Genomic DNA, 12155 nt, shown 5'->3' with positions numbered 1-12155 from the left:
AGCAACTTCTCACTTTTTAACGTACGTTTAATTAAACAATTAATTATTATTATTATTATTATTTTTTTTTTTTTTAAACAAAATTAAAATATTCAAGACAACAGGCAACTTCCTGTGTCCACCAACACCACACAAGGGTTAATCTACTTTATTCGGGGACTGAGGAAGTCGTCAGTGTATCTCTCTGGATCACTAAGTGAAACTTCGTCAGCATATCCCGTTTTTTTTATGGATCGATCACTGAGAGAGGTATAATACGGTCTTTATATAAATATGAAAGACGTGTATTTACCTTCTGTCAGCCATCCCACTTCTGACACCAAAATTGAAGGAAATTGCCGTCCCGGGTTTCCTCCGTGGCGTGAGCGATAAGCAGAGTTTTGTCCTTTCCTTATAAGATTCCTAATTATTTAAAGTAACACTCAGGTATGCCATTCAGCGTGTTAGTACGAGCTCGGGAGCAGCTTGGGAGAACAAGAAAACAGAGACTGCTTTAGGTTGCCTTCCCAATCGACTCAAAGGTTTATTTGATACACAGCAGTTTATATAGAGGAAAAAAAGGTTCGTGTGTCAGCAAGTTCTCAGTTCAAACCAGTACAGACCAAATAAGGAAACGTCTTCCTGCCTTGTGAGCAAAGAAGTATCCTGTGTGTAGTTTATCAGTTCAGCTACAATTTATGATCATCCCAGCAAAATACACAGAATACAGAGTTCTTTCATTAGTGAATTCTGAAACAAACCACCTAGCCTTTAACGAGCCTCCTTCTAAGAGATAAGGAAGGGAGGATGGGAGTAAGGAAGTGGTCTCGTCTCTGTGGTGTTTTCGACCTTGGGGTACCAGCTTGTGAGTCTTACACATTAATTCTTGGGTCACAGAGAAAGAGAAAAACAACTATTAAATGGGCCTTATTGAGTATAAAACAATCTCCTGTAAATGCTAACCGTGGTATCAAAATATCATAACAAGGATAGATTGGAAATCAGTTTTAAATTCCACTTCAAATGCTAGAACTCCTATGTAAAAAAAGAACCCCAACAATAAACAAATGAAAAAAGGAAATAAAACCACCATTTAGTGTATTCCAATATTATATCATAATCTGGACAGACTTTAAGAACAGAACAATTTTTGGAGCAATTTTAAGCATAAAATGCATATTGATTAAATAAAACATATGCAGGCCTTTTACTTAGGAGATGCAGCCTATTATGTGTAAATAAAGCAGATAAAGGCATTGTATAGCACTCTTCTACTACAGCACTTAAAGACTTTTTGACAATTGTAAATAAACTGGTCTATCTCTTGAAGCGGTTCTGAGCCACAATTTAACATTTGAACTGGTATTGTGTAGAAATGTATAAATGTGTTGTGGATAATTTTATGCATCACACAATACTTTTTTTTTTTAGAAATAATGTTAGTATTTTCATCTAATTAAATTTAAAAAATCATTTAAGTTAAAATATACAACTATACAAATAGATAGAGTTAATCTTTTGTCCAAATAAACTTTCTTAGAAAAAAAAGACACAACTTTCACTGTGTTACTTCTTAAGTTTGCTCATTAGTGTCATGAACCGAAGTTCCGTGCGCAAGCTGGACCCAGAAGCAGAACACACACACACCAGGGTAGGGGAGAATAAAGAAACCAAATTTTATTATAACTAAAGGTGTCCCGTGAGGGCAGCCGGAAAAAACAACGTGTGGAACCAGAAAAAAACCGAAGGACCGGGGAGGTGAGTCGCGCAGGGAACGCCGAGAGCGGGGCTGTGGGAGGCTGCCAAAAAAAAAAAAAAAAAAAAAAAAAAAAAAAAAAAAAAAGAGAAACAGATTACTCGGGTGCAGAAAAATGGCAGCATACGAGGGAAGGTGGAGTATGCGTCTTATGGTGATAGCCGGGCTGAGTGAACCAGAGGGGGGGGGCTCCAAAAGGGGTCGAGGCGGCAGGGCTGATCGTGATCCAAATCTCAGGCGGGCAGGTGGACAGGCAGGTGGCTCAAAAACGCCAAGTTGTGATCTGAGTACACAGGGCAAAACAGTGTTAGTTCAGATGGATAATTCTTTCATGAGGGCTTTCCCGCAGGTGTACGTTACCACTGAGAGACGACTACGGACTGGCGAGGAGCAGCAGGTAGGGCAGGATTAAATAGTCCACCTGGTGATCGCCTGGGATGGGATGCAGGTGTGGGGTTGGCAGCCACGCCCGTGGGCGTGGGCATCCCATCAGCACCCCGGACGCCGGGCCGCGGACCATGACAATTAGGTTAATGACTTCTTTGTTTACAAAGGGCTGATAGGAAAGATGTGTCATACTCACCCCTCTTGAGTGAATTATAATCAGCACCTAGCTCCAGTAATGAACAGAGATGGGCAGTAACGCATTACTTGTAACGTGTTACTATAATCCGAATACTTTTTTCAAGTAACGAGGAAAGTAAGGGATTACCATTGCAAAAACGCTAATTAGCTCACCGTTACTTTCCCATAAGAACGCTGCGTTACTGAAACCGTGATTTTTTTTTGCGAGAATGTCTCATGACAATGACATAAGGGAGTGCGACATTCGTGGCAACAGCTGTGTGTAGATCAACAATGGATAATATATCGTATGCGGGAGAGAGTATGACTGTGCAGTGCTTAAAGCGTGGAAGTATTGACGTTACTTTGAGTTTGATTCCATAAAAAGTGACAAAAACATTAGCGTCCGCTGTTCACTGCGTGGGAAGAAAATGTCGTTTTACAGTGAAAAAACCCCTTAACTTCCGAGCAAGGACCGAATGCGCTACCATGGAATGGGAAATTCACAGACAAACTTGCGGATTCTTCCACTGACCGCTGCGGCACATCTGCACCAGGGCAAACATCCGCCTGCTATACAGGTAAAAATAGAGCAACAGGACCGCTGAGTCTTTGATTTTATTTATTTTCTGCTATGTTTCACTTGCATTTATTTGAAAGACTGAGAGTAAACACGAAAAAAATTGTTTTATGTGCTGGAATCTGCAGAAAATAGGCTTAAGTGTTAAACAAATTTCTTCCAGTCAGAGAATGTTGCATATAATTTAATTTTTGCTTGATGCATAAAGTTAAAAGATTAAAACTAATAAAACAAGTTTTAAAAAAGACACTTTTCCATTTGATTACATTTTCTATGATGGATTATGCAGAAAAAATAGAACTGGGCTGAAAGATGTATTGCTTTATTACCTATTCGGGTTGTAAATCTTGTTTTTAAAAAGTAACTAAGTAACTACATAATTAGTTACTTTTGAAAAGAAGTAATCAGTAAAGTAACGGGATTACTTTTTTGGTGAAGTAATCAATTAGTTACTGATTAGCAGTATTTTAAATACGTAACGGAATACATGTACCGCCGTTACGTATTTAAAATACAAAATATGAGTAACTGTATTCCGTTACAGTTACCGATTAAAAAGGTGGTATTCAGAATACAGTTACTTTGTTGAAATAAATGGATTGCACTGCGGTACTTTCCTGTTTCATATTGTCGCGGGTCAGGACTGTTTGGGTTTTGTTTGACAGCTATATTCTTTTGTTCCAGGCGGCAGCGTTATGGTTGCCATGGTTACAGGGCGACGCTCTCTCTCTCTCTCTGCGACTGTGTGTTTCCTGGGTGAGAGAGCGCCTTTTCGTTGTTGTTGTTGTTGTGCTAAGCTAACAGGCAGAATGCTACAAGCATAGCTCTAAAGAATGTAGCATCATGGGCAGTGTAGTCCGTGTTGCAGGGAGAATGGACTGCCATACACGTTATGGTTCTGTGAGCGCGAGGAGGGAGAAAAAGGGGAGTGGAAAGGTACGAGTTGTCATTGAGGAAAAACGGGAGCTGGAAGAACCAAATTACACCTTTCTTGGCTGCTACTTCGAAGCACATCTGTCCTGCGTGCTGCACAACAACATTGAATATTTAGTATTTACTGCTGTTTACACTTAGCTAGATTAATGCGATGGTGTTGTGTTTAGTATGTTGCTTTGTTTTTTTTTGTTGTCTTTTTTGCTTGTTTTCTATTCTTCTCTCAACAGGTGATCCAGGAGATTTTTATTTTTTTTCTCCCCCCCTTTCTCACTGTCCCTCTCCCCTTCTGTTTTTCCTTTCCTTCCTCAGACTCATGTCTGTCCCGTCTGTAACATCTGAAAATAAAATATAATAAATAATAAAAACAAAGATCGACCAAATGGACCAATACGGCAATGCCACGATGATCCATTTGGCAAAGTAAATCCATTGGGTATCCTTGTTGGTCTTCAGACAACAATTCTGATGGCTAAAGAGCCAAATGGGACAGGCAGAAAAAAAAAAAAAAAAAAAAAAAAAAAAAAAAAAGTGTAACGTAATGGAATACGTTACAGAATACATTTTGGGGCATGTATTCTGTAATGGAATACATTTTAAAAGTAACCTTCCCAACACTGCTGATTAGTTTTTTCAAGTAAATTGACCAACACTGCTCAGGACTGACTTAGCCCCTCCCTCCTGGCTCACAGCTTCTTCTTGGTTGGTGTGATGGCATGCCCAGATAGAGAATGTCATTTTGCAAGATGTACTCACTGTTAACCTGCTCCACTCCAGGTTCCTTTTCTTTGGCCTTCCGGAAAAGAGATATTAAAGATTGATCAGATTTTTGGAGTTCAGCAATTTCAGTTGGAATATTAAACCCTAGGGGTGACGGTGTTGGCTCAGCGTCTGTTAGTGTATCCACAGGTGAAAATTTGAATTTCTCCTGCCTTCTTTGTCTGCGGGTCTTCCGTGGCTTCACCACAGTTGTCTCAAACTCCTCATTAAAAAAAAAGGCAGGGCACTCAGGGTCTCAGAGTGGGTACTGACTTGCTTAGCCTGAGCTCTGGTAACAGCTACATTGCACTCCTCAGTCTGCTCAGACTCCAACAAATCAAAAAGCACAGGAAGGTCACGCCCTAACACGGCAGAGTAAGGCAAACTGTTCACAACACCCACATTCAGCAGATACATCTGGTCCTGAACTTTAATGTAGATGTCAGCTGTCGGATATCTTTTCTCATCTCCATGGACACAACAGATTGAAATTGTATCACTGGTGCGAACAATATTAGGTGGGGCAAAATCTGAGTGAATAAGAGACCGAGAACTGCCAGAGTCAAGAAGGGCATTGAGTAGAACCCCATTCACTTCAATCTGGCTCATTTTGATGGATTTGTCACTCTCCTGCTCAGGATCAGCATTAGAACGAGGAGCAAAACACATTTGCACCATTTTAGCAGAATTTCTTGGGCACATAGGTTTTGTATGGCCCTCTAATCCACAAAGATAACAAATGAGCTTCTTACCAGAGGCCTTTGGTGGTCTAGTGGTAGACTGAGAGCTCTTACTGGTGCTTGTATTTGCTGAATCCAGATGGTTTTGCTGAGGTATCTTCCGGGTGTCCCTCGATACCTTCCATGCATTATGGCTCCATGCTTGCCCCTTCTTTCTGGCAGCAACAAAAACATCAGCTAACCGAGCCGCTTCCATTGCTGAACCAGGGTTGTGTTCTCTGATCCAAACCTGAAGCTCAGGAGATAACATTCTGAGAAACTGCTCCAAGATTATAGTTTCACCAATGTCATGAATAGTTTTACCCTTTGGCTGGATCCATTTCCCATAAAGCTCCTTCAGTCTCGCATATAGCTCACGAGGGCTTTCATCTGGTTGAACGTCCAGGGATCTGAATCTTTGCCTATATGTTTCAGGGTTAATGTCATATTTTGACAGAATAGCTGATTTCACTTTATCATAGTCTAATGAATCATCAATGTCCATGTGAACATAGGCACCTCTAGCTTTACCAGTAAGCAAGGGTATCAAATGAAAAACCCAATCTGACTTCTGCCATCGATAAGCTGTAGCCATACGTTCAAATGTGATCAGGAAATGTTCAATATCATCAGCTTCAGTTAATCTTTCCAATCTGCCCTCTATTTGTAGGGGAAACTGAAATGCTGGTGAAATGGCTGGATTGGAATTAGTCATAACTGGTTCAGCCTGGGCCTGCTGAACAGAGGAAGAAGGATGAATATCAAACTCTAATGATTCAGAGCGAGCTTCTGCAGAATCTGATGGTGATGTTCTGACTTGGATTTCTGACTGCAAAAGTCTAAACTGATGTTGAAAGGCTTTAAATCGCTGTTCTTGTCGTGCATTTAACTCACTCTGTTTTGCATCCCGGATGTCCTGTTGTTCCATGTGAGCATGTAGCATATTGACTAGATCAGACAAAGTAGGCTCCTTTTCAACTCTCTCCACAACTTCAGTGACTCCTGAGGCTCCATTTTCCTCCTCTTTGCAGGTTTGCTGAGCAGATCCCTTTTTCTTTTCATTCTTGCCACCACGATGCATTCTTCCTCCTCATAGGGAAAAACAGAAGAAAGAAAAAAAGAAAAAGAAAAAAGACCTGTGTCCAATACTGGATGATCCCACCGCTGCCACCAATTGTCAGGGACCAAGCAGTAAAGCATAAAGGACACCGGTGGTTTTAATTCAAAAAACGGGTTTTATTGACCCAAAAATATGAAAATATATTTAACAAAGCCAAAACTTAAACAGGCAGACCAATAAAAGAGGTCAACTCAACAGACTAAACTCAAGATAATAATTAACAAAACCTCAAACAAACATATGGTAAACTGACCTGCTGAAATGACACACAGGGGGACTTAAATACTGGTTTAGCTAAACCAAATGACACACACGGGGGAAAACAAGATGGCTGCCATATAACCAACTAATACAAAACATTTAAACAAACATGAAACACCCCCCAGGCAATGAAGCATGTGGTGCAATCCAATTAGGCTGTCAGCAGTACTTCAGGTCTCCCAGCCCTTTGCCACACCTTTTGCCAGACAGGAGGAGACACCAACCCCCAGGTAACTCAAACAAAGAAAGATGTATTAATATAACAAAACAGAACTTTGACCTTGCAAGGTTAATATGTGTGCACGCCATATAAACATTGGAAGGTGTGATGGAAAAATGAATACATTTAATAAATAAACGATATTGAACAATAAATAGAATATTTTAAAGTAGTGACTGTAAATTAAACTAAAGTGAATCAACGGGTGATGAGGTGTGGAGCTTACCATGTGTGGCATGCCATCACAGTTGGCAACCAATGTCAAGGCGCATTACTGCCCCCTGGCTCACAGCTCAGTTGACATTTAGATGAGAAAACATATATTTGACACATTTAAGGAAAAATACTAATAAAATAAAAATGAAAAGAAATAAATGTTCTCTTTAGAATTTTTTTTGCTCTTTTTTGCTCTATAAAATAGTTATTTTCTTTTACAATCACTCATCTTAGCAGTAAGATATACATGACAAGAGAAACAAATTAAGTTTGAGTGAAAATGTACATTTTTGCACTCTCTGGTCAACTGACTCAATGACTCAAACAACCTGATTCACTCTGGTGAGTGACTCATTAAAACTCGATTCAGTAAAAAGAATCGAATTTGCCATCACTACCTGCCTGGTTAGTTTCATGTACATTCCAAGTTTAGTTAGTTTTGTATTTCCTGATGTTCAGCAATAAAGCTGCCTTTTGAATTTATATTCACCTCTGTGAGTCTGTGTTTGGGTCCTCTCCTGCCTACTTCACATGGCTAGCACATGACAGAAAGGGCGTTAAGAATAGTGATGTTGCGAACGAAATGGCTCTTAGGCTACGTTCACACTGCAGGCGAAAGCGCATCAAATCGGATTTTTTTGACCCTATGCAACCCATATCTGATCATGGTATGACAGTGTGAATGGCACAAATCCAATATTTTCAAATCCGATCTGGGTCACTTTCGTATGTGGTACTGAATCCGATACATATCCATTGTTTTAGAAAGCGACTGCTGTTTGAATGGTCAGGTCGCATTAAATCCATCTTTTACGTCACTGACAGAAGTCAGACACCAATTATCAGCTCCGGAGAAGCACCCGAGAAGACATCGCGAAGGCTTACTGGCCATCGAGTGTAGATGTTAGTGAAACTGTTGGGAAGACAACGTTGGAGAAACGTGAACATTTTATTTATACTGTATAATCTGCAGATTCTGACAGAAATCTGCAACTATCCTTTGAAGCACCGCTCCTCTCTAAAACAGCAATAAGGATAATTATTAGGTTATTTACATTATTATGTAAATAACAAAATAACTTAAAGCAAAAATTGGGAACCGTAAAGTCCGAAGTCTTAATATTAAGGGCCACCAGTCAAACAATATTGTTTGGTCTGGGTCTAAACAGAGTGCATTGTGTGTGACGTCTTCTTTTGCGCATCCGGGCCGCTTTGAGGGTTCACACTAGAGCGTGTTTGCAGTCGCATTTTATTTGTAGTGTGAACAAGCAGATGAAAAAAATCAGATTTGATGAAAGAATCTGAATTGAGCATTAAGACCTGCAGTATGAATGTAGCCTTAGAGCCGGATCTTCGAAGTGAAAGACGCGAACTGGCTCCTTATTGGGAGCCGTGTTTTTTTTTCTTCTTTCTCTCACCCTCTCTCTCGCACTTTTTTTCAGCTTCACGCCGCACGCAAGCCTTGTGCGCTGGGGGGAGGGATGGTAGTTACACTCGCAGTAGCACAGGAACAGAGCTGGAGGGAGAGACAGAGAAAGAGAGCCAGGGACAACAATGTCAGAAAGGTATGGTAAGCATCCACAACTATTTTCAGTTGCAGATGATAAAGGATTCAGAAAGTTTATTCATGCAGGCTCATATGACAGAGAATATGCATGTTCTTTTAGTTTTCACATTTTAATTTATATGTATTGTGTTTTGGTTCTCAGTGTTTTGTGTTGTTTCACTTTAAATTAGTTTACTATGTGAATAGTTGGTTTTTGTATTATATGATTTATTTATTACATTTTATGTGGAGTGAATAAATAAAAGTATGTTTGTGTATAAATACACAAACAATACACTTATGCTTTCAATTGTGTAATTTAAGCGATCTAGGTAGCTCTATTTTGGAAGTTCAGTTAACGCTTGAAATGTGTTTTGGAGTTTGTATGTGCTTTGTCTGTAGGGGCCACTGCATATATTTATATAAAAACATATATAAATAAAACCACTTTTATTAAATTCCTTTTGTGCATAATTTTATATTATTGTTAATAATAAATTAATTAAAGCGACAAAACAACCTAAAGAGCCGGTTGGGAGCCAAAAGAGCCGGTTCTCTAAAAAGAGCCGGAAATCCCATCACTACTTAAGAATGACATTACATGCAAAATACCTCTGTACTCTGTACTGTTGTGTGACTACTACAAAGGTAAATAAAACTCACAAAGACAGCTTGATTATGTGCACCTTAATTTACATCAGAATATCCCCATCCATCCATCCATCCATCCATCTATTTCCATCCATAAAAGAGGCTGTGCTCTAAAACTCTGTCACAAAGGTGACTTTGAGTCTGACCATATTGCATATCTATGTGTAGACATTTCCTTTTCAAAGTGCAAAATTATAGGTGGAGACTGTATAGAAACATGATTTCTATATGTAGTAGGCAATTTACTGCACATTAGGCTGAATTTAGAACTGTAGCTGTAAGAGTTGCAGCTAGCAATGCTCAGATATTTGGAATGAGAGGGGGATGATACCAATACAAGCAAGCATTTTCTTTTTCAAGGCGCCAAGTTAGTTGTGTCACTTTTTCCAGGTTTGCCCACACAGCAACTTTTTTTGTTTGTTTTATGTCTCTCTGATATAGGATATCTTAACAAACCAAACTGAAAAGTCAAAATATAGCAGTCCACTTTCTTAGCTGAACCTTGTTAGGCTGGTGTTGGAGCCATTTATTCATTTTTATCACTTTTTAAATTGAATGAAAACCTCTTGCTGCTTTCAGGTATTGAATACTATCCTTGGTTTCCAAACACCTGATCAGACACAACTGAAGGTCTGGAAGAAATCAAAACAGTTATTGAGACAGTTCAAATGAATAATTGTTAAAGTTGATTTTTTTGTTTTTGTTGATTAAATTATGATTATTTACAGCATAGCAGGAAATCACATTCTGTTACTCACAAACACAGTTTCACTAAATAAAAAAACAAAAACTTTTGTTTTACATTTTCTTACAAATTGAATTGAATAGTTAAGGTGCAAATATCTTGTGGAAGTCCACAAAGTGGACTTCTGTGCCAGTCAAAGTGAATGGTTAGTGTTTCAAACATTTTGTGACAAAACATTCAGAAAACTTGCACTGACATCAATTAAGGCTATTTCAATATTTTTCTAAAAAAATAAAAAGCACACTCAGTTCACAAGATTTTAGTCATATGTGTTAACCATTTTCAAAATCTTATAGAACTTTTTTTGTGACTATCTTAAAGATCGTATTTTTAATTTCTTTTGTCCTAAGACAGTACACAAAAGGATTTACAAGACATGGACCGAGGACTGCACCAATTAATAAACCTTGGCGTTCCTCAAGAGTTAATACAACGCCAAACCTGGTGAAGATAATGCGCACAAACGCAGGACAGTAATGAACAGTTACACAAATTAAGTGACTCACAAGAGTGCTCCCTATTTTCTTTTTTTCATTATTTGAAGATAATTTTACAAAAAGTAAGATTCCACAATATGAAAGACAAATGAAAATGAAAGTGAAAAATAAAACAAAAAATGCTACAATGGCAACTTCATTGAAATATTTGTCTGGGTTAACAGAGGTTGTTCTTAATACAGCAGCAAAGTCACAGAAAGTGTACCTGAGCCTGGAGCTGCAGTGTGGGAGGGGGACAACTGTTGCAGGTATGTAACACATGAAAAACCAGTTAACGAACCACACGATAAATGTAAGAACAAGAACACGTGTGTTCGTTAAATAACTGTGATACTGGAAAGGATAAATTATTGCAATGAATCTATCCAATGCCATAACTGCTAAAACAAATGACTCCATTGATGTTCCCAAATGGAAAACAGGATATAGTATTAACACCTGCGAGTAGAACCCCAATCATTGTTGGACTGCAACTGGAGGTGTACATTATATCAACAACAGCAAGGTTGCAAATCAGAAGATACATTGGTTTATGTAATCTCTTGTCAGAAATAATAAACATGATATTTGCCATATTGGCAAGAACAGCAAGAAGATAGGTTATTAGGATAACCACGCCAACAGCAATAGGTCTACTGAGTGTGTCAAAACCACCTATAATAAAGTGTGTTACATTGATTGAAGTATTCTGTGAAGACATATTCTGTTTGGAAGTTGAAGAGGAGAAGAAAAAAGGCAAAGCAAATATTGATAAAATACGTAGTAAATCTTTATCAGACTTCACAAAATCCTCTGAGCTCAGTCAAACAACTTTGCTTTTACTGGGAAGTATTTGAACCTCTCGTTTTAAGGCTTATAAGAACAGTAAGTTTTGATTGGACAGCTCCCTGTTCCAATCAAATTAGACATAAGAACGTGAAATGTCTATATTGGATCAGATATTGCAAAAAGATAATGTCATCCCCTAAATGACAGGATAACGGTTGATTGGAAGTTAATTCTCACACACTTACAATAATCTCTATTTTGATTGTTTTCAGTGGATTTTGTCAAACCATTTGGATCAAATAACAAAACAAAAGCTCAAAATGAAAGAAAGCTTGGTCTTTGTTAAATGTGTCCCACTACATCTCTCTAACACTACACCCTCTTAATGGCTAGTACAGATAGAGAAGATGGCGAGCCAACTTCATAAAGGAAAGTAACTTTGTGTCATGTTAACATGGCTGTCAAAAAAATGTACCGAGGGCTACTGTGCCTGTGTGCCAATTCAGTGGTTACAATAATACATTTTATTTAAAAGCGCCTTTCAAAACACTCAAGGACACTTTACAGAACAAATATGGAACCTGACCTCCATTATCAAATCATGTCTCCCTTTTTAAGGATTTTTCTTGGACCAGTGGAAAGAGTGGAATGACTGGAAAGCTGCTCATACAGAGTGTGTAAAAGCCTGTATCAATAAAACACATAGCAAGGTGCAATGGCGTGTGTCTGGGTCCTGATTCTTGTCAAAGGCTGAGAGAAGCACTTGAGAAAATGTGGAGGGTGAAGGCAACAGTGGTCCCAGTGGTAATGGGAACACTCGGGGCAGTGACCCCAAAGCTAG

The 12155-nt window shown here is 38.7% G+C and overlaps 1 protein-coding gene across 1 annotated transcript; it reads right to left on the bottom strand.

The window, feature by feature from the left end:
• Positions 1–10339: 10339 nt before the first annotated feature.
• LOC308401054 (olfactory receptor 2AJ1-like) lies at positions 10340–11246 on the bottom strand (the record flags this gene model as incomplete). The annotated part of the gene is given in 2 exon segments (XM_080889114.1): positions 10340–10964; positions 10966–11246. Coding segments are annotated over 2 exon segments (906 nt in total).
• Between the last annotated feature and the right edge of the window lie 909 nt (positions 11247–12155).

This window comes from Rhamphochromis sp. 'chilingali' (genome assembly GCF_963969265.1).
Source record: "Rhamphochromis sp. 'chilingali' genome assembly, chromosome: 8".
Taxonomy (NCBI): domain Eukaryota; kingdom Metazoa; phylum Chordata; class Actinopteri; order Cichliformes; family Cichlidae; genus Rhamphochromis; species Rhamphochromis sp. 'chilingali'.
Note: the sequence above shows the minus strand (reverse complement) of the source record. Positions and strands in the feature narration are given on the sequence as shown.